We start from the raw sequence: 23,587 nt of genomic DNA, 5'->3' as shown, positions 1-23,587 counted from the left end.
AAAAAAAAAAAAAAAAAAACCCTGAGATTCTGGTTTGCCAAAGCAAACAGTTGCGACAACTCTTGGACTGGGCAGATAGCTCAGTAGAATAGGCACCTGCCTGCCTGGCATGTACAGGGTCCTGAGTTGAAAAAACTTATGTAACAACTTGATGTACAAATAATGACACAAACTTGGGTGACTCTCTAAAAGATGGCTTTTATTCATAAACAGTTCTCTTTCGTTAGTCTTCATTATGTCCCTAGTTTAGCGTGTGGTTTCCATCAGACCAAGTTGAATGTAGGACTGAACCATCACAGGCTACTTCTGTGCCACTCACATACTGGTCCTAGCCCCCAGCCCTCACCTGGAGGCATTAATCACATGAAACTCATGAAGGACATGTGGCCTAGTCCTTTCTGTCCCTTCATTCTCTCCCATGTACAAGATGACCAGGGTTTCTCGATCTCAGCCCTACTGATGCTTACATGACATTTGGTCAGGGTGGGAGCTGTCCTGTACATCCCTGGCCTCAACCCACCAGGTACATACACCACTACTAACCATCCCGAAGGCCAGGTGTGTGGGGGCACAAAATCATCAACTGCGAACCATGAATAGTGATATAATTAGGTCAGGAAATTTTGAGGTAAAATTCTTAGGTTTTGAAAAGATTTTCAATTAAAATTTAAAGAGAATCAAGACACTTAAAAGATTCCATTCTCACTTCCTATCAGTGTTTGAAATACCCTTTCCCACTCTAGCATAAACTACTCCTGATGGTCTTAGTCCAAACCACCTTTCCCTTGGCACCACAGGCTTTGTTGTCCTGACTGGTCCAGAGCCCTAACACTTGTGTATCCTCCAGCTGCCACCTTCAACTACGGCCAGCAGCTCTTGTGCACACCTCAGCCCCAGCACACTGCTGAGGACACAGAGGGATGCTGGATTATCCCCCAGACACTTATGTGACAACCAGGGGCCACAGAAGTCAGCCAGGCAGAGTTCATACCTATACGTGCCACCCAAGTGCTAAGACTTTCCAGGCCTATACCCCTAAAATCTCTTAAATGATGCTAGAAATGTTCTGCTTTCAGTTTGGTTTTTATTTCTTTAACGTAGCAATGATTTGGTGCTATCTGAAGAAGCTCAAGGGTTTTCTGTACTTAAGTTTTCATCACATCCTCTTCCTCTCACACAGAATGTTTTCCTGCTATCATCAACATGCTCTCTGCTAAATGAGCACAATCTCACTTACCAGCACAACTAAGATATTTCAATTTACAGAGACAAACTGTATCTAATCTTGAATGATTATTCTTTTTTGAAACATTTATTTATTTATTATTTTTTAGGGGAGGGTCTACAGGGTGTTCAGGGTCTCACTACTAGATCAGACTCAGTGAACCACCTGTTTATAGTTTCCCAAGAGCTGGGATGACAGGCACGCGCCACCACGCCCAGTCTCAATTGCCATCTCAGTGCACCCTGGGGGTGGGGCTAGCATGGCAGGCCCGGGGACCAAACCTCCGGTCCTTGGTCCCTGCGCTTGCTTGCAGGCACTTTAATCTGCTGAGCTATTTGGTCCGCTGTCTAAGACTTCCCTTTGAACAGAGGACTTGCTTTTTTGATTTGTAACTGGCTCTAAAACTCTGCCCAAAGGTCAAGTGCCACAGGTGCTTCTGTGAGGTGGTAGCAGAAGAGAGGCATCTCTAGGGGATGAACGGGAAGAGCTCAGTCCTCCTACACCTGTGGATCCTTCTGAAGCTGGCATCTGAAGTCAGTCACAGAACTTAGCATGCATCACTTCCCCCATCTTCCCTAAGGTCTCACAATTCTCTTCCTCTTTCTCTCATGACGCAATCTCTTCCCTAAATCATCCCCTCTCCACACACACAATAGGAATCCGAGCCATCTCCCTTACTTCTGACCCAGTACTTGGCCAGGCAGCAGTACAAGTACTCATGTCCTTCCTCTGGCTCCGTGAGGTCAACACTGGGTTAGAAAGAGCAGCAGCTCACTGTGACTCAAGGAGACTGGTCTCAAAGAACAGGCAGTGTGCTCCACTCTACACTGTCCTCGGGAGACACACAACCTCATTCCCACTCTACACTGTCCTCAGGAGACACATAACCTCATTCCCAAGATGACAGAGGCAGGGACAGACCCAAGTGGGATCCTCTTCATTAACCAATTCTTATCACTAATTTGAGGCCTCACAAGACCCAAATTTTAAGCATCATTTTTAAACTATCTTTTAAAAATATATATATAAAAGGCCTTAGCCATCTACTTTCTTAGGAGAGTGGCCGGGTGTGAATGAGCACTACATGGACCTGGGTTTCTGCTGTTCATTTCTTACTACTGTTCTTGCAGAGGATTCCTTGAACTGCAATCCAGGGTTTCTGCCACCAGATCCTACCCAGTACGTGTAGGGGATACACACCTTCTTAGCATTTATAATGGGAAAACAAACACTGTGAAAGATTTGGTTGTATTACTGAAACCCACTTGTGTGACTGCATCCAACTGCATTACTGAGCATCAATCTACAAGAGATAAGCTAGAAGTAAACTCCCGGCCTTCTGAAATCCAGTCTCTTCATTATTGCTTACCATGGGAAATCTGCCACAACTTCCTAACACTTGTTTAGTCTAATCCATCCTTCGCTGATTAGAAAATAAAGGGTCCCACCAGGCTCGGTGGACTGTGCCTGTAAACCCAGCACTCTGAGAGGCTGAGGTAGATCTTGGAGGCTGAGGCAAAAGGATTACAAGTTTGAACCTAGCCTGGTAACTTCGTGACTGTTTGAAAATAAAATGAAAAAGTTGGTGTGAATTAACTAATGGTTAATTTCTAACATCCAGCTGAGCTGAATCAGCGTGGAGCTGTTGGGGGGGGATGGGACACCTGAGGATTACTGTCAACAGCATAAAAAGGGGACTGGAGGGGAAGAGGCTATGCTGTTGATCTTCCTGGAGAAGCTTCTCACACTGGTTTTCCTGAAGTGAACTCAGCTGTTCTCATCATCAGAGGAGTTTGAGTCCCTGCTGTCACTGAGGATGGCTGTGGTGTTCTTTGGGGGAGCTCTGGTCCTTACCTTGAGCATCGCTTCCTGGCTCCAGGGCAGATCCCCAGCCTGCTGCCGCAGATGCACAGACTTTCTAGCTTCCACCACTGACCTTTGCACCTTCCCAGTGCACATCCTTGATACAGACCTGCACGAGACACTGCTGGGGCTCCATGCCTCCAGCTGGACTCATGCAGGACACTGCCGTGGGATCCAGGCCCTCAGCTGGATTCTGTTTCTCTAGTGCATGGACGGATCTCCCGCACTCTTTTGCATTTGACTCTTTGGGAGAATATTATAATTTAATCCTGTAAATTATGTATATCAAATGTTTTCCTTTAAAAGCCCTGACTACCATGGCTGGGGATGTAGTTCAGCGTCAGTGCAGGTCCTAGGCCTCATCACTAGTAACACTACCACAAATGCATGAGCGAAGGAAGAGAGAAGGGAGGAGGGAGAAAAAGTAAAAGGTCTCAGTATTTCCCTCCCTTGTCCTTCATACTCTATAGTGGTATTTGGGTAAAAAACAAAACAAAACAAAAAAACCTCAGTTCCCAGAGCCACCAGTGTAGAATAAGCCACTACAGCACTTGGCAGTGCTCAGGTGACAAAACCAGGAACAGAAGCTATGGGTAACATTAAACTGGCACTTATTAAACATGGAATGTAAAACAATGACAATGCCACTTGAAAAAACTAGAAACAAGTAGCTTCTACTACCATTTTCTTCTCCTTATTCTTAAAAGCAACTCTACTTACAGGAGCCTCCCAAGTACAAGGCATGGTCTTAAGCATGATGCCTGGACAGCTAGTGACAGTGAGACCTGCATGGGGCCCTCTGTACACACCAGAGAAACCAAAGCTCGGTGGAGATCAAGGGGAGGGGCTGAGAGAAAAGCCAGCTTTGAACGTCTGTCACATTTGATGCAACACATTGAGCCCCCCAGTTTTACTTTTCATGATAATGACAATAAAAGGGACATTTCCAAGTTATAAATGACAGGCCCCATTTGTCAGTTTCCAGGCCACAAGCCAGGTCCTGACAGGAACTGGGAGAAACTAAGGAAGTAGCTGAAATTTTCCCGGAGGTAACAAACCGATTTTCAGGTGGGGTAAAAATAAGGCACAATGGTGCAGGAAAGGTACACAGTACGCAAACAGATGCAGTTGGGCATGTGCAGAAGTACCACCAATCATAAGCACGGTTCCGACCACTTCATTTCCTGGATCAGCTGTGGTTCCGCCTTTGACATGAATGGAAACTGACTGACCTCCGCTAAGTTTGATCTCTGCATGGTATCTGGAGACTTCCCTTAAGTCACACAACAAGACATATCAGCTCAGTGTCCCTCATGGCTCCCACAGGATCTCAGCAGACACTTTTTTCTAATTGTGATATTTTCCTCATTCAAATATTAGTGCCACAGAGAGACTGTATATATTTTTATGTATTTTATGTCTTTTATACATAAAAAGTTTAAGGGGCTTTTCATCCTCCAATAAAATCTAGGTTCACCTTTGCGGGAAGGCAAGCATGCCCTGGTTAAGAACAAGTAGTTTAGCTTATGAAACCAGACACTGGTAGATCCAAGAACGTAACACTAAGTTATAAGTTAATACACAAACAACTGTTACCATGAGGATTTGTAAGCTCTTCCTAGTACAACCTTTTTTTTTTTCTTCTGTATTTAGGGCAGGGTCTACAGGGTCTCACTACACAGATCGGACTCTTAGTGATCCTCCTGTGTTCAGCCTCCCAAGAGTTGGGATTACAGGTGTGCGCCACCATGCCCAGTCTCAATCTCCATCTCAGCGTGCCCCAGGCACAGGGCCGGCATGGCACACCAGGGATTGAACCAGCCGCTGTGCTCTGCTTAAGCAAGTGCTTCAGTCTGCTGAGCTATCTGGCTGGCCCTTGTTAGTTCAACCTTTTCTAGTGTAACACCACATGACATTTCCATCCATTATGGTCTCCGTACGTAACAGATTTAAAACGTAGCTGCGAATTCCCACTGCCTAGTATTGTCTTGGCATGATGCATGAATCACATGTTTGGAGTGACACTAGTGTCAGCAAACCTACTGCACTGCCAGTCCCATCAAGTGCAGCAAACACAATTACATACAGTACATGATACTTGAAAATGACAATAAATGACTATGTTACTGGCTTATGTATTTATTCTGTTATCATTTTTATTATTATTTTAGAGTGTACTCCTACTTACTAAAGAAAGTTTTCCATAGAGTAGTAGGCCATGTTTCTTAGGCAGCAGCCTCCTACAGGTTGTGTCTACTGTGCATCTTGATTGATTAGGAGGCTAGGCTGAGGGACTGGTCACACCACCTAGGTTTGTGGACATTTATTTTTGCAAATTATGAAACAATGAGTCACTTCTCAGAAAGGGTCCTCCTTGTTAATCCAAAAGTAACTATAGTAATTCACTTATAGCTGTAGTACTGTCATTTACCTTCCTTATTCTTAAACCCAAGATTAAATTTTAAAGACACTGAGTAGCTACTACATGCAAATAACCATTAATTTCAGATTATTATAAATTATTTTGCATGTAAAATAATAATACATAAACTATCTTCCATTCATCAGTAATTCCTAAATACTTACTACATAACCATCCAGGAGCTTACGTGTACTTTGGATCAAGTGCAGACAGTGGTACAGGGTTAGGACCAACACCATTCCATAGATATTATTTAGAAGGATATATTTAAAGGCAATAAGAAAAAAGTCTAAACTCTTAGATACAGTCATTACTTCCAGTTAGTCTCATTACAGTCTCACCATGCCAGAATCTAGGCAAAGGGAGCTCTGAGGCAAGGGCCTCACCTAGTTCTGCCAACAACTTCCCCTGTGATCTGGGTAAATTCTTTAACAACTCTGTGCTCAGATTTCTAATTGGCTAATATTACAAACCCACCCTCTGTAATGGAAAAACCACAAAACTTCCTGACAGGAAACCTGCCATCTAATTCCACCTTAGCCACTTATTCCTTGAATGATACAGCCCACAAATCCTCTCTCCTTAGGGCTTTTTCCCCCCTCTGTAAGACAGTGTAGGTCAGGGTCTTCTTAAACATGGATTTGAGATAATGCAAATATTTTGGTGGGTGGTAGTGGTGTCATTTGCCATGAGGGAGATCAACCTCAGGGCACTTCACATATTTTGTTTTATGCTAGCGACAAAGCAATGCTGCACTCTACACAGAAAAAAGCAAGCAAAGGGCAAAACAGCATGAAAAGCTCAGTGCACTTTTTTTGCCGTTTTAAAAGAACACTGTTTTAGTGTCTGTTATGGCTGGGACCTAAAATGTGCCACCCTGTGTCTCATGTGCTCAGGGTGGGCTTTTGGAAGGTGACCACAGTGTGGAGATGCTGCATTCATCTGTAGACTGATTAACCCATTCATAGTGAATGTGTGGTCAAGGCAGGGTCCTGGGGGTGTGGCCTGGAAGGGTGCACTCTTGTCCCTGGCTCTTCCCCTCTCTCTGTTCCCTGGCTACAATGGGGTGAGCAGCTCTCCTCCCCCAGGCCCTTCTGCCATGGAGTCAGTCAACCATGGACAGAAATCTCACAATCTGTGAGCTAAAGAAACCTCTCTTCCTTTAAGTTGTACTGGGTATTTTGCTGCAGCAATGAAAAAGATTACTAATATCTTGTCTAAAGTAGAAGGCCTAGGTAGAATATTTTAAGAAAATGCCTTTATCTATACTTCCAAAGTAATAGAAGTGAGTTCAGTGCAGCTTGTAAATTTATAGATCTCTAAGACTCCCAAGGATACCAAAATCTATAGACTCGGTATTTCCTTATTATATATGCATACCCCATACAGTTTGTCTCAATTACTTATAATGCCTAAAATAACACGAAGAGTTCTTACACTCTAGTGACTAAAGAATAATAAGAAGAAGAATGAAAAAGACCAAGTTGCAACATAAGTAGGTTTTGGAAACAGGGGAATGACATCATAGGTTAAAATTTCCTTATTCCTCCTAGATCTATCAGGCTTTGTTTTGATTATTCCAGCAACGAAATAAAATTTATTGTCTTTTCACTTCAATACAATGGACATACCAGATTCCCTTTCCCTGGGTGGAGGAAGGAGTGACTTACAACCTGGTGCTGATCTCACCTAACTCTGTGTCCACCAACAGTCAGGATGAAACAATCTGACCATGATCTCAGACTATGGCACAGGCTCACTGTAAAATAGTATTTTTCTCATTCCTTGCAGTGTTCACTTCAGACTGCAAACTTGTTGAGAGAGCTAACAGCTTACAAGCAGAGCCACTACGCAGGCAGCAGCTGCCGAGGACGGTGTTATGATCGCACTGTATTTCCTACAGGAAAGAGCTCAAATCCTCCCCGCCTACGATTCAGACCTCGAAGCCAGCTGCACTTGCTCGGTGAGATTCCCTGGATGACCCCAGAACGTATTACCCGTTATTCCTTATGCTATGCCTCCTCTCCTTTCACTACCCAAACCTTGACCACCCCACAAAGAACACTGTCAGGACCCACTCTGTGGGTTAATCTCGGCTGTCGGCTCAGTTGGGATTAGACACTCCTGGAGAGGTGACTGGCTTGTAAGGTCACAAACCCATGGTTAGACCTGCAGGTAAATGAGATAGAGGAGGTAGTGCCTTGTTGGACAAAGTGAGGCATGAGTGGGTGACTTTGGGGTCTGCCTACAACCGCCCCGGCCCCATCCTCTATGACCCTTTTCTCTGACTGCTTCCTGGTTGACACGAGCTGAGTAGCTTTGCTCCATCATGCCCTTCTACATTTGTGCCTTGAAAGGAGATGCTCCTGGACTGAAATCTCAGAACCCGCGCGCCAAATCCTCCTTTAAGTTGTGGATGTCAGGTGTTTAGTCCCAGTCATGAGAAAGCTGACCAGAGCAATACTCATGCCGAGCACAACAGCAGTATCTCTGATTCTGTGTACCTACTACCTTCAGCACTTGCCCCACACGGTTACCTGACATCTGAAAGGTGGACACTTGAACGGCACAGCTAGACTCTGTCCTGTCTCTTAATGACCGGGCAGACATCTTACAGGTAGTGCTTAAAGCCAAAGACAGTGCTAGGCATATGACAGGCTACCTCTACTAAATTAGCTATTAAACACATGCTTAAAATCCCCATGAAATGCTACTTAGGGCTCTTCCTTCAAATGATGGCTTGAGAACTAAGACAAATTTATAGATTAAATACAATCCTAATGGGTTCACATATATCCAAATAATTTAAAACTTAACAACAAATGGGGAAAATTAGAGACTCAGGTGACTTACCATTCTTCATCACTACATTGGACCAGACATTGGCATTCAAGGCTTGTACAATTCGCTTTACTCCTGTAGATTCAGGGAAGTCATCTAACAGGGAAAAAAATACATGTATACATATATACGAATATGCACACTTCTACACAACTACAATACATACACACCTATACCAACATATGCATACACACACTTGCCTGAAGCCATATTTTGTAATTACTGTGGCTTAATTATCTTGCTTATTAGTTGTTACCTCACACTGTAACTTGTATAATAATAATAATAAAAAATGGCAAATTCAGAGCTCAAAGGTCCTGATAGAAATATTCTACAAACTGAAATGATCACATAAACACGCAATATAAAAGGGATATATAATAAAGTCATTCCCGGTGCCTCACCATGGAATCCACTCCTATTCTCCTGAAAAATGTAAGTTTCTATTACACAATCCTGGCCTAGAACTAAAGATACTAATTTTGGTTATGTACAGAGTGAATTTCCTAAAGACAGCACAGAACTTTTTGTACATGATAACACATGGTAAATGTTCTATCTTCCACTAGAAACTGTTGAATAATTATTATCCATTTTAAAGATAGAGAAGACTTCTTTAATCAGAGAAGAGTTTAAGAGTGAATGACTGGTCTTATTCAAAATAAAAGGGCCATAATCCCAGGTAGCGTAGCAATAACACAAGATAGCCTTAGCTAGACATCAGCTATCACTATGTATGAAGAAAAGTTTCTTTAGAATTGAGGACTATGGCAGGAATCATTTGCATGTGGACAGAAGGAAGAGTTTGCAAACACAGTCCACACAGAACCCACCACTGGTGCCCTGATCCGAGGACACCTAACATGAAGATCACAGAATGAGAAGCAGAAGATCCAGCTCAAACACAGGCCTGTGACCTAGCTTATTTGATCAAGGACAAATCATTTATGTTACCCCTAAAGAAAAGCAGGGCTGGTACTATGCTGGGACACTTTCTAGAGGAAAAATGCTCTGGGATTGATGCTGTTCAGGTGTAACCTTAGCCCCAGATCAGGAAGCCCGAGACCAGAGGGTTGGCAGTGTGTCTTAGACAATCCACTATGACCACTGCCTAATGGGTGCCTGAAGGCAGCAGGCACAAGGCAACTGCTTTATGAGCCACTGATGTCTGAAGTTGTAGCAGCATGTTTTCCTTAACTACTAACTTGATTCTTGAAAGAATTATTCATATTTTAGAAGTTGTGGTGGACAACTGGTGGGCAACTTGTAACAACCAGCTGAACTGAATCAGTGTGGTGCTGGGCGTGGGAGGCCCACCTGAGGAGGGCTGCCAGCAGTGTGAAGGAAAACTGGATGGGAAGAAGCGTTGGTTCTCCTGTAGGAGCTTGTCATGCTGGCTTTCCTAATATGAACTCGGCTGTTCTTACCCTCAGAGGAGCTCAGGACCTTGTTGTCGCTGAGAATAACCATGTCACCTTTTAGGGGCGCTGTGGTCCTTACTTTGAGCATCGCTTCCTGGCTCCGTGAGGAAGACAGTACACCATTCAATGTCCTAGGTAAGCGTGTGGTGCTGGTTTTTTGGATATGAACTCAGTTGTTCTCATCATCAAAAGAGCATAGATTCTTGCTGTCACTGAGGATGGCTGCGGCTCTCTTCAGAGGAGCTTTGTTCTTGAGTATCACCTCCTGGGTCCAGTGCAGATCCCTTAGCCTGCTGCCACAGATCCTTCATCCCGCTTGCACAGATTTCCTAGTTCACCACTGACCTTTGGGCCTTCCCAGTGCAGATCCATGAAAGAGACTTGCATAGACATTGTCATGGGCTCTAGCACTTCCGCAGGACTGGTGGGGACATTGTCATGGGCTCTAGGACTTCCGCAGGACTGGTGAGGACATTGTTATGGGCTCTAGGACTTCTGCAGGACTGGTGGGGACACTGTCATGGGCTCTAGCACTTCCGCAGGACTGGTGGGGACATTGTCATGGGCTCTAGCACTTCCGCAGGACTGGTGGGGACATTGTTATGGGCTCTAAGTCTTCAGCTGCACTCATGTAGGATACTGCTGTGGGCTCCAGGCCCTCAGCTGGATTTTCTGGGTCTTTAGGGTATGGACAGATTTCCTGTACTCTTTTATACTTGACTCTGGGTGATTATTATAAAATAATCCTATAAATTATGTGTCCTATATTAAATTATTTCCCTTGCAAACTCTGACTACAATATATATTATACCCAGGAAACAAAAAATTGGTTCTGAAATGAAGAGTTAGAACCAGTAAGATAAAATTTAATACAAACAAGCACAAATCTCATGTGGGTGTTTGAATATAAATGTAAATAAAGGGTGAGGCAATGACTTGGAAATAATTTGTATTTAAAAATTCTAGGAAAGATCTGTGATCCTGCCTAAAGATGACATGTTTAAAATTTATTTGAAAATTAACTGAATGAATATAAGAACACTATTCACACTCAGGGTAAGAAGACAACTAGTGATGTAAAAGAATCAGAAATTTTCAATGGTAGGGCAAGTCAGAGAGCTTAGCGGATTAAAGCACCTCCTTAGGCAGATGCAGGGGCTGGGGGTTCAATCCCCGGTGTGCTGTGCTGGCCCTGCCCCTGGGACACACCAAGACAGCCACTGACACTGAGCATGGTGGTGCGTACCTATAATCCCAGTGCTTGGGAGGCTGAAAACAGGAGGATCACTATGAGTCCGATCTCTGTAGACCCTATACTAAATACATTTTTAAAAAAAAATTCTCAATGTTAACAGTCTAATACTGACTCCCAAGGACAATAGGAAGCAGGTTCTAGTGCCAGAGATAAGCAATTACACATACTCTTCATATGTATAAAGTCAGTTACAAGTTTTAAGGGAGTTTTAAAAAATACGTAAAAGGGAAAACTCCTTATTCATCTTCAATATTCTTAAAAATGTACATGAATAAAAATCTGGGGTATTTCATTTTTGTTTTCATCTCTGGCCAGATTTTATTATTAAACGTAACAGCATTTTGGAAAAAGTCTACGCCAGAATATAGGAAGATAATTTTTTTTAAAACGTTGCATGTAATGACTGATCATATCTGATGTACACACTTTAACTCACTAACTCACATCAGTTGCCCTTGCCTGGAGTGCAGTCTGGAACAACTGGTGTCTTATCAAAGCCACCTCCCCAGTGGTCCTCTACAGAGCCAGCGCCTTTCCCGCTTCCTCCCAGAGTGGCTGATCTATAGTTCACAGTATGCACCAACCAGCCTCTGCATTTCTAAACTGAAATACATGGTTCCTCAGTGCTCTCTGTGAACTGGTTCCAGGAGACACAATAAGCACCAAACAACATGTTTTGGCTGGAACGGGCAGCGAGGCACAAGAGAACAGACCCTACAAATTCTAGCTAGAATGTCGAGTATTAAATTAACAATAAATACTGGAATACAATTCTTGCAGAGAAATGTTTGGAGTACCAAACTTGATGTGTTTCAAATCAGTCTAGTACTAAGGTACAACAGTAATCTCTCCTGGGCTGTCCATCTTTTCCAGGAGATCCCATATGGAAAAAGAATTAGGGAATCGGAAACAAAATTTTAATTGAAAAACAAAAGCAAGAAACAGGAGGTCTAAACAATAGCAAAAAACAAGTAATGAGCAGCTATGCAGGAATAGAAGGATATTCTGGGTGTGTAAGCTTCAAGTGCTCTGAACATACACAAATAGGTCTGACATGGCCCCTGAAGTTTCTACAATTTACTATGAATTCAAAGGACAGCACTTCCGCCTATAAAGTAAGTCTAGCCTTCCTTGCTTGGCAACAGGGAAAGGATAAGGAATTAGAGAAAGGACAATTATTTTTAGATTGAAATATTTTACTGTCATCCATTGAAAAAGCATTTTTCCACTCCTAAAATGGGTGGTAAAACCGGATCAATGGATCATTACATTACTGGCAAGCTCTATCAGTGGATTTTGCTCAAATCCTGTCAAACAGCTGGAAACAATAACGTTTCTTGACTTTCCCTTCGCTCTTCTCGCCCGAACTCCAAATCTCTCGGCTTAACGCAGAGGCCACGTTTCTCAGTCAACCACCCACACTCACCGTCCTCCTCCGGCAGCTCCTCTGGACTGAGCTCCACCAGCTCAAAGCCGTGTTTGATGCACCACTCTTGAGCCTCCTGTCGGCTTACGCCTAAAGCAACACGCAAAACGGTCTTTGTAAGCAGAAACGAAACATGACCACTCTGTGATACTGTCCACGAATCTCAACGCTTTTCCCTGAATGGCAAGGTCATTCTAATAGCATTTAGAATAAAGCAACAAAAAGAAAATGACTTTTTAGCCCCAAAGTATCCATTCTTCAAAATAGGGTTAAGATTCCCAAAGTAGTAGAGGAGACAGCGCAGCAGCATAAGCACCTGCCTGTCAAGCACGAGGCTCTGACTTTGAGCCCTGGTACTAAAAAAAAAAAAAAAAGATTCTCAAAGTAGCTGAAAATATTTGTAAAGTGACAAGGACACAGATACTGCTTTAAGACAACACATGCACTCTGTCTCCTAAACACAGCCAACACACTCCCATGACACCCTGTCCTCAGTCTTACCTTCTTCACACACCCTGTCACAGGCCAGGATCATCACCTCTGGGACCCACGCTTCTGCCAGGGGAAGCCAGGAAGACACACTATCGAGACCTGATTTCTATGGGGACCAAGGCCAAACAGAAAAAAAGATGTTAAGAAAGCTCACAGAAAATTCAGAAAAAAAGAGTCCATGTGATCATCTCTTACTCAACTCCATGGAAAACTAAGTCTTACTTGTGAGCTGTCAAAGTAAATGACAAATGCCTGGACAGAGTCTGCAATTTCTGGGGTGACGAGGAATTTGTTTGGCACCACACACAGGTTGATATCTGCTGAGTAGTATTTATTATCAATGGTCCAGGGGTAGAATCTCACAGCATCGTTGGAAGTCACTTCCACAAGAAGATCCTCTCTTCCAAGGATATCTAAATAAACAACATGACATTACCAGAGGAAGTATAAAACCAATACTGAGTTTCTCAATAAAATACCAGACTAATCTGGTACCGTGGCTGCTTTCCTGTACGCAAGGATTCCCAAGGACCCTGCATTTATTAGGGTACTTTCTTCTCTGATTATCAGCAATAACATAATTTAAGTCACTGGCTCTTTTTCCCCTTAAAAACACAAAAGCTGTGTGTAGGTTAGACAGTAGTAGAGAAAACTGGTCATGTTTTCTCAAAAAATGCTGACTAGAAGCAACAAAATGGCAGATGCTTCATTCTTTTGGTCAAGCACTTCACAGGAGGTGGAAGATTATAAGAATATTCAAGAATTACTAATTATTTTGTACTTATTTCATCCTAAAACAAAGGCAAGATTAAGGCAAATCACAGGAATAGGCAAAATAGGATTAATCAAACAGAGCAGTCACAGACATTACTCAAGCTAACTGCTTAGACATTAATTCAATTAATGAAACTGAAGAACAGATACTGATAAATGACCCCAATTCCATTTATATTCAGAGTTGTTCAGTCTTTGAAAGCCAACCCAAATTCCTGCTGGACTGAGACACCACTGGCAAATCAATGTTAAATGTACAAAAGCCAAGCAAATTAAATGTTCTGGGTTACAGCTAAAGCCCTTAGAAACCCACATGCACTATGGGGCTAGCAGGAAACATTCACAATAGCAGACAAGTGAATAGATGTTGCCCTTGTATGACTGTTCCTTCAGTCATACAAGGCTTAGAACCTAAAGAAACATCAGAAATTGCTCTAGCCCCAGCTCCCACCTCTTGCACCCACACCTAGAATGTCCATTTCATACAGACATGGAAAGTAAGCTTAGAGAAGAAAATGGTAAGTCATTAATGAAATTATCAGAAGAATACAGAAAAGTGGTCAAAACCTCCTTTTCAGTGCATTTAAAGACAAATGTGTAAAATACGCCTCGAATTCCTAATCTACAGTACACTGAAAACTAGGAGTTGAATGTTAAATTCCAAAACTAAGATTACACTGTACATTTGGAAAGCTACCATCATTTCTGCTTGGCAGAGATATGGGGAAATTATTTAGTCCAGAAAACTGCTAAGAATAATGCAGGTATAACATACAAAGTCTGGAGCTGGGGCGGTAACTCAGTGGCATAAACACCTGCTTGGCAAGTGTAAGGTCCTGAGGTTGATCCCTGGTATCAAAAAACCACACACACTCACAAAAAACAAACAAACAAAACAAAACAAAAAACCCCAAAATCTGAATGTGTGAGTTCATTACTGAAAAATAAAAAACCGAAATGCCCTCTTTTAACAAAAAATACACTTAAAATAACTTTGAAATTTTATGTTTGATTTAAGGGCATGCCATGAAATAAATGTTTTCAAAATTTTTAACAAAACAAAAATTGTTACTTTAAAAAATTTTTTTTTTTCTTTTCTTCTTTTGTATTTTAGGACAGGGTGTACAGGGTCTACAGGGTCTCACTCTGTAGAATGGACTCATACTGTTTTCAGCCTCTGAAGAACTGAGATTACAGGCGCATGCCACCACGCCCAGTCTCAATTGTGGTCTCAGTGCATCCAGGGGGCAGGGCTGGCACTGCCCACCCCTGCATCTGCCTAAGCAGGTGCTTTACTCCACTGAGCTATTTGGCCAGCCCAAGAATTGTTACTCTTAAATGAACAGGTCTGTGCTGAAACTCTTGATCTCTTATCCTCACTTTTTATAAGTTCTTTCGGCTTAATTTCTATGCAAAGTCATAATCTTTCATTTAATGTCAATCAATTTCACAGCAACCAGCAACCATGTTCCTCGTGGAGCATTACAACAAATTCAGGCAGGAACTCAGCAGAAAAAATAAATGCATTATTACAATCAAAGGTTCTGTTTCAGTGGAAATGTGCCACACACAGAGCCCCACTCCTAGACCAAACTGCACCCTGCACTGTAAGCAACCATCTAACCCTAAAGCAGGGCCACTGCAACACACAGCCCCCTCCACAGAGCTCAGTACCACGTGGCAACACACACTCCAGGGGCACGGCCCACAGCAGGCAGGAAGAAGGCAAATCACACCGAGCAGAGCAGCAAACATGAGCCCGCCTTTCCCACATGGTGGGAAGTGCCTCCGTCGGAAAACAGTCTTCACTGAGGAGAATTTTTTTTTTTTTTTTTAAAGTTTATTTATTTATTTATTTATTTATGTGTGTGGCCAGTTCAGTCCACCAGGGGGTGGGGCTGGCTGGCATGTGGTGCTGGGGGATTGAACCATGGTCCCTGTGCTTTTTTGTGAAGCTTGTTCTAAGTAGGTGCTTTAGACCACTGAGCCATCTCACCAGCCCCGAGAATTTTTTTTAAAAGAATGAATTTGCTACTTTTTAAGTTAGGGGAAACACAAGGAACATCATATTCACTTATTACAAGATAAAATACAAAAGCCTAATGCCTAGGCCTAGATAGGAATATACTAATACTCTATCACAATTATCAGTTCTTGGTATTTCCTAAATGGGCTATATAGCTAAAAATTCAAATCAAATCCGGGTCATCCATCTTTTCATAGTAGTGTCAATTAATGTGAAAAATAAAATGAATTAGCACACAGAATTAACACAGCATATATTTAATAATCATAATTTTGAATATTTGAATCTATTAAGGATGGTTCATTTCACTGACATTTAGAATAAAACAATGTTACTGAGCACTCTTAAAATGTCAGTTTTAAATTTCGGCATGATTAAGGTGTTTATTAATCACATAAGGCTATTTCTTAATATATACATATATATATTTATTATATACAAACAGTGGAATACTATTCAACCATAAAAAGGAACAAAATTCTGTCATTTGTGACAAGGCAGATGAAACAGGAATGTCGTGTTAAAATCAAGTAAAGTATGCCTGACACCAGAAAACAAGTATTGTGTAAGCTCTTCCATGTGTGCAATCTACAAAACATGGGTGGTGCCAGAAGCTGGGGCAGTGAAGGGTGGGAAGGAGGTGCTGGTCCATGGGTCCAGTTACAGGGAGCCAGAGGAATGTAAAATGAAGGATGGCCTGGGGTGTGTGTGGGGGAGAACAGGCAGGCGGAGGCTGCCCAGCGGAGGAGGCTGCCCAGCGGAGGTCAGGATCCGGCGGACTCCTGTGACACCTGCCAAGTCACACAGCTGTGAGCCTGCACTCAGTGTTCATGCTGGCACAGGGTAACGGGCAAACTACACAACAGGTGAACTATATTTCAGTAGAGCTTTTTAAAATGAGTAAAGTAAAAATGAACAAAAACGGCAGCAGCTATTTCATCTTACTCTAAACTCAGATGCAAATAGAGCCAATGAGTTAGGAAATTGAATTTCACATTTTAGTAGCGGGGTACATTTTGTTTTGTTTTACTATTCTCTGTGCTGCCTAAACTCAACTCACTTATTTTGCTTTTTTTGTTTTTAACATTTTATGTCTAATCAGATACTTTCAGTAAGGCTGCATATGGTCTTTATTATCACATCTGTGCAGTATTTGAACCAGGAAGAGAAGAATAAAGACCATCTCGTTCCAGTTTTTTAGCATCAATATCTTAATGTAGAGTTTAATTGTAAAAATGTAAATACCTATGCTAAAATTAGCTTTCCTCCCTCATATTTTCTATTGGGCTTCAAATGCTTAACAAGTTTATTCTTCATCAAATTTTTAAAAATCACCAAATATTTGTGCAAATGGCCAAGAGTTCTGAGGTCAGCAAGTATAACTCACACATTTCAGAGGAGCAAAATGACGGCCAGAAAAGAAGCCACTTGTCTAAACAGTGGTCTAGAGCTGGACCAGGTCACAGCATCTTCCCGAACCATCCACATTGGAGCTAGACCACACGCCAGGGTGGGAGAGGCACACACCAGGCCCAGTCCCGGGGCCTGCAGTACCCTCTGCCTTTTTGGGGAACACTGAAAACAACAGTCAGAACTACGGTACTATTATCCAAAAACCTATAGCACAATTAGCACATCAGAAAAAGATTTAAGGTGAATCAGACTGATTTTAAGAGTTTTTTCTTATTGTTTGTTGCCAGATAAGACTTAGAAAAACCGACAATGGTCTCCCATTTTTGCCCTTCTCTATACTGAATTTTGATGGCATCAATGTGGACAAGTACACATTCAAAAGTAGCCTCCCCTCCTCCGGTCCTGTCAGCCTGTCTCAGAGTTGGCAGCCACCTGGTGGAGCTGTAATACGTAAGTTTTTATGAGAGAAACACGAGGTGATTACTTGCCAGGTCTGTTATCACACTTGGTTTCACAGTATAAAATAGTTAATTTGAAGTGCTTTCACACAGGAGCTGCGATGCTGACCCATTCCCCGCAGCATCTAACCTTCCCCCCAGCTGCACGGCCAAGTAGAGCACCACCGGCCAAAGACAGGGACAAAAACCCCTTTTCTCACTCACAAGAAACTGTTCTTATGTGGAACGTCAATTCTCCTATTTATCTTTTCACTTCCTAGTGAATTTATTTCTCTTACCACCTCACAGGGACGTTATTAAAAGGAAAGACTGAAGAGATCTGAATCCAAAGCAGCTTTCAGTTCACTGGCCCAGTGGGTGGCCCACCTCCTCCAAGCAGCCCACCTGCCCTCAGGCTCTCTCCCAGAGGTGATGTCAATTAAAGAGGAGGCAGCTTGAGGGGCCAGAATCAACAGGAGGTTACCAGTTTTCTTTTAGCATGAATTAGGAAATAGACTGAAGTTCAAGGCTGGTTCTCCAGACCACACAAATGTCCACCTTTAGACGCCCCCCCCCCCCATTTTAGGAGACAGGGTCTCACTATGCAGTTCAGGCTGATCTTGAACTCACTAAACAGCTGAGACTGGCCTCAAACTTGGGGCATCAATCCTCTTGTCTCAGTCTCCTGAGTGCTGGGATTGCAGGGGTGTACCACCCTGACAAATCCCCATTTTTCATACACACATGGTGTAGACAGATCCATTTCCCTTTACCCGTCCACCTGAGACCACACTGACAAAAAACACACAGATCTGTGTTTTAGAGTATTTACATCTCCTTTAGCAGTACAATAAGTACACTTTTGCTTCCAACAGAATCAATGTGGGGCCGGGGAGATGGCTCAGTAGAATAAGCGCTTGCCTGGCAAACGCAAGGGCCTGAGTTTAAGCCCTGGCTGGGGGAGGGGCGCGAATCAATGTACATTTAACTAATCATGACCTTCTTTGTCAAGAGAAATCCCTCAGTGGTTAAATCATACTTTTTATACTCCCAGGTCTTCTTCCTCAGACTGAAACTGCCCTTGGCCAGGCAGTACAACCTCCTGCCCTTGGCGGTGTGTTTCTCGAGTCCCAGCTTGCTCCGCCACCCCTCTGAGAAGGCCACTTGGACCAGATGAAAACATGCCACGGTCTGCAGAGCTGCACCCCACAGAACCAGCATGCATTGGGGTCATACACACGCCAGGGTCACACAGAGGAGTGTTTAAATGATGGCCTTGGCAAGCAAGATCATGGCCATGCTGACCTCTGTGCCTTCACATAGAGAGAAAAGGTGCTCGTGGTTTTTTGTTTTGTTTTGTTGTTTGGTTGGTTGGTTTGGGTGCCAAGGACCGAACCCGGGGCTTCCAGTTTGCTAGGCAAGCATTCTACCACTGAGCCAAATCCCCAGCCCCTCACGTGGTTTTCAATGCGATGAAAACCTGAAACAGGCACTGAGCATGAGTGGGCCCCAAACACTGCATTCCTTCATCCCAACTCAGTTTCTGGCTGCAGGGAGTGGCAGGGACCTCTGCAGAGCCCAATGGAAGCATCGCAGGGAGCAGCTAAGCACCGCTGGCCGCTGGCCCAGCACTGACGGCCCCAAATATGCCTTCTCCATTGTTAAGTGCACACTGAGAAGAGAAGCAATCGGGAAAATTACAGGAGGCGGCAGAGTCTGACGTCAGCTAAAGGAGAAAGTGGCCACTATAAAAGACAAGAACTGAGTGAAATGTGACTTGGGAAAAATATACCAAAGCCAGGGTTTTCATTAACCAGCAAGGTAAAGGGCCTTTAGAAACCATAATGGGCCTAAGCTGTTGTAAGCCGTTACAACCCACAGCCATAATTTCATGAGAATGTCCTGCCCTGTCACATACCTTGTGGCAGTAACTAACAGATCACTCCCATGTACAGAGAGCCAGCCACAGGGCCACCCTGTCAAGGACCCTGGCTGCCTGGTGGGCACTTAAAGCTGAAGCTGCAGCAGTTGAAAGAGCTGGGGCTCTGCACACACAGTATCAGAAATCCTCCCTGGGCTCCCCCAGGCAGCTGTACTTCACCCTGCTGGTACGCCGACCTGGGGCATCCATTTCTATGCAAGGAGTCAGTGTCCTGGCCGCATTAAGGTGCCCAGGCAAGAGCTAAAGCAGCCACCACCACTCCATCAGTAGCAGAGACACGGCTTTGTAGATATTGCCACTATATCTCTCCTCATACCCCCTTTTCTCCTTGCTCACACTCTACATTCAGACTCCATATACTCTCAGGCTTTTTAGACCACAGTGGAAAAGTTCTAAAAGTTGAAAGCAGAGGAAATCCAACCAGGTCCTCCTTTTCTTCAAATTCACTTTCTCTCAGCAGTCAACTGAAATTGGTCTCACAGCTTCAACTTAAAATAACTCGGTGTACTGATGGGGTGTGGTGGTGCACACCTTTAATCCCAGTGCTTAGGAGGCTGAGGCAGGAGGATCAAGAATTCAAAGCCAGAATGGTCTATACAGTGCGTCTGAGGTCAGCCTGCACTGCATAGCCAGACCCTATATCCAAAAGGAGTAACTGTGTACATGCAGTCTTTGCTTGCCTTTAGAAGACTTCAAAACACAGCAAGAGACAAACACATAAGTAAGAATACAAAGAAGCTGACAGCCGGGCGTGGTAGTGAATGACTATAATCCGAGTACTCAGGAGGCTGAGGCAGGAGGATTGTTGGCAAGTTCAAGACCAGCCTGGGCATAAAGTGAGCTCAAGGCCAGCCTGAACTGCACAGCAAGCCCCTGTCTCAAAAAAGACAAAAGTAGCAGCAGCTGACAGGAGAAAAAAGCCCACCCAAAAGAAGCAAGCTACCCTAACCCTGTGACTTCTGGAAGGCTTGAGGCTCCTCTCCAAAAAGCAAGACTCTACTGCTGCATCAAGTGCAGAGAAGCAGTCACTAATGACCCCTAATCCACCACAGTTTAGAGACACAGTATTGGGATTCCTGTTTTTAATTAGATCTACCATGTGAGTAGTGATCTTGCTTGCTGGCTCCTAGGCTGTCTTATCTAGACTGTGCCACATTTTCCCCTCCATTGGCAGCTTGGAAATTTCTACTTGCTAGGTCAGTTATAGTACACCACTTCTACAGACCAGGACACACTCTGAACTGCTCCTTTTTATATGTGGGGTCTTCAGATGGTAATCCAGCCAACAGCCCACCACACCCCTGACATAGTCACTAGGCTTTCACAGCAGCTCAACCATTCTGCATATACAGGCACCAATTCCTTTCTCAATGTCTTGACAGGATTTTTTGTGTTTTGTTTTCACCACTCAGCCAGTGAGCCCACAATACCTCACTGTAGTTGGAAACATGATCCCCAGAAAGTAGGGCCCAGAAGCCCCCCTTCAGCAGCAAGTAGCTATATGAAGACAAAGACCTCTGCATCCTCAGCACCCAATAAAGCATTATGGGGATTTATGGGGGGGAGGTAGTGTGAGGCAGGAGATGAGGGAGTGGCAAAGCAGCTGGGCAAGGGGCTGGGGAAATAGATCAGTTGAGTAAGTGCTTGCCTGGCAAGAGCAAGGGCCTGAGTTCAATCCCCAGTTCTGGAAAAAAAAAAAAAAAGCAGCTGGGCAAGTGGGTGTAACCGCTCAATCACAGAGACCCAGGGCTTATGACTCAAGGCCCTGCACCTGGGACCAATCAAAACGTGCAATCTTCACTTCTCAAGAGAAATCAAGCAGGCTTTTGACAGGACTGCCTAGATCTGACGTCAGCTTGGGGGGTGGGAGCATACAAGAGAGTCACTATTAAGCCTGCGGCTACTGTGCTCTTTCACTGTGGCCACTTTCACCTTGTGGAATCTACTTTTCCTACTTTTATTAGCCGATACTCACTCTGCAGAGCATATTTCTCTTCCTACCATTAACATCTTCAATAATGTGAAACCATGCTAAAAATAAAAAGGTGAGAATGGGGGAGAAAACCCTTTTTCTTTTTCATTTTTTTAAATGAGGGCCAAGCAGACGCCATCAGCGCCTAAGACTGACAGGCTGCACGCAAAGGCCGCTACACTCCTGGGGCACAGTTCAGACAATCCCTAGCCCTATTTTGGGAGGAAGACATCTTCCCTGATCCCTGATTTACTAGCATGATTCAAAATTCACATGAAACCAGAAAAGACCCAGAATAGCAAGAGCAGTCCTGAGCAGCAAGAGCAGTGCAGGAGGTGGTGGCACGACCCTGGGCTTCGAGTTACATACAAAGCTAGTGATTAAAACATCATGGTCCTGACACAAAAGCGGACATGTACACCAATGCGGCGGAACAGAGGATGCAGAAAGAGCCCAGGCACATCCAGCTACCTGATTTTTGACAAAGGGGCCAAAATGACACAAGCTGGAAGAAAGATCGCCTCTTTAACAAATTGGGCTGGAAAACTGGCTGTCCACATGCAGGAGATTAACACATTATACTCAAAACAGGTGGAGTCTACCAAATTTACATTACTCCCCAGTCAGTGAGAGGAACCAGTTCTGTTGCTTATCTGCTTACTTTATTGACGATGCAGGGTGCTGGGGCTTGTTTCCAGTACTTGGCATGACAGATGATGCCTGCACCCCTATGGTCGCTTACAGCTGGCACCATAACATCGCACCCCAAACAATGTCTTCCACCAGCATCTGATGAAATCTATTTCCAAGAAAAAATTTATATATGTGTTTGACTATTCATTATAAAAATTATTTGGCAATTAATCTTATAGGCTTTGAAAATAGGCCATTAATGTCATTTTCTGGAAAAAGAAAAAATAAAACCTGAACAGGACAACTATAAAATAAATCTACCCATAGACAATGTATCTATGGGTGGCAGATGCTAATTTACTCTGAAAGAAGACATACATGAGCCAGGTTTAGTGGTATTGAAAGTCCTACCTGGCCCTTGTCTCAGTCTGGGAAGTTTATATTTTATAATCCCACAGAAAAGTTATTGGAATTCTAGCAAGTTAAGTCTAATCTACCACTTTCAGGGCAACCCATGGGGAGAATAGACACTAAGGCATATGTGTAGTTGTGGGGAACCAGGGGGCTCCCAAGTCCAGCTAGGATAACGGCAACTCGGAACGAAGGCCTCGACCAAGAGCTGAGCATGAGTTTTATTAATCTGTGAAGAAAGGAGTAGCTTGCAGATGAGTGGCTGTAAACGCGGCTGGCAGGTGAGCGCAGTGAGCTGGGCCAGGTAGGGGTCTGCATTCCCCTCTGTGAGGCTGAGAGACAAGGCTATGTAGAAAGAGTAATCTGCGTAACACAACTAAGGTAGTATCTGGACAACTTTTTGGCCCTGGGAAGTCACAGCCTCTTATCTCAAGGCAGATCCCAGCCAACAGCTTGGATGTGGGGCGTGACTCTCCCTCCTGCCCTGCTCACACATGCATTCTGGGAGCTACAGTGCGGGGCCACACTGCCCCATCTTTGCTTCAAAGACCACAATACACATCAGCACCTCTGCTGGACCAAGCTGTGCTGTTTAAGGCTAGCTGAGGGGATACGGAAAAGTCCTAGCCAGCTCTGTATATATCAATACACAGAAATAGGGCCAGGTTTAGCCAAAATGGAGATAACTGCTTTTCTTTCAAGAAGGGTCTTCCCGATAGTCCTCCACATGGTTACACACGCCTATAATCTCAGTATCCTGGGATGGAAAGCAGGAAGATGTACATTAAGGCCAGTCTGGGCAACTTAGTGAGACCCTGCCTCAAAATAAATAAAAAACAAACTAGAGGGATGTGGCTCAGTGTGAATGCCTTGGGTTCAATCCCCAGTATTAAAATTGGAGGAAGAGGAAGAAGAGGAGGAAGAGGTGGAGGACAATAATGACAATAGCAAGAAAAGGGGAGACAAGACAATGACAAACATGTCCAATATGAATTTCTAAAATTGAGTAAGTTTAATAAAGAAATTCCTTCTG

The 23,587-nt window shown here is 43.7% G+C and overlaps 1 protein-coding gene across 2 annotated transcripts in view; it reads right to left on the bottom strand.

The window, feature by feature from the left end:
* Positions 1 to 23,587, bottom strand: part of Aagab (alpha and gamma adaptin binding protein) — a 47,344-nt gene that overhangs the window by 13,302 nt on the left and 10,455 nt on the right. For both annotated transcript variants that reach the window (XM_004628794.2, XM_023712702.1), the window contains exons 2-5: positions 13,169 to 13,359; positions 12,956 to 13,052; positions 12,455 to 12,544; positions 8,364 to 8,447 (exon numbers count right to left, since the gene is read on the bottom strand). In XM_004628794.2, the coding sequence (XP_004628851.1) occupies positions 8,364 to 8,447; positions 12,455 to 12,544; positions 12,956 to 13,052; positions 13,169 to 13,359 (462 nt within the window). The remainder of the gene's footprint in view (positions 1 to 8,363; positions 8,448 to 12,454; positions 12,545 to 12,955; positions 13,053 to 13,168; positions 13,360 to 23,587) is intronic.

The sequence above is a fragment of the Octodon degus genome, unplaced genomic scaffold, assembly GCF_000260255.1.
Source record: "Octodon degus isolate 3935 unplaced genomic scaffold, OctDeg1.0 scaffold00026, whole genome shotgun sequence".
Taxonomy (NCBI): Eukaryota; Metazoa; Chordata; class Mammalia; order Rodentia; family Octodontidae; genus Octodon; species Octodon degus.
Note: the sequence above shows the minus strand (reverse complement) of the source record. Positions and strands in the feature narration are given on the sequence as shown.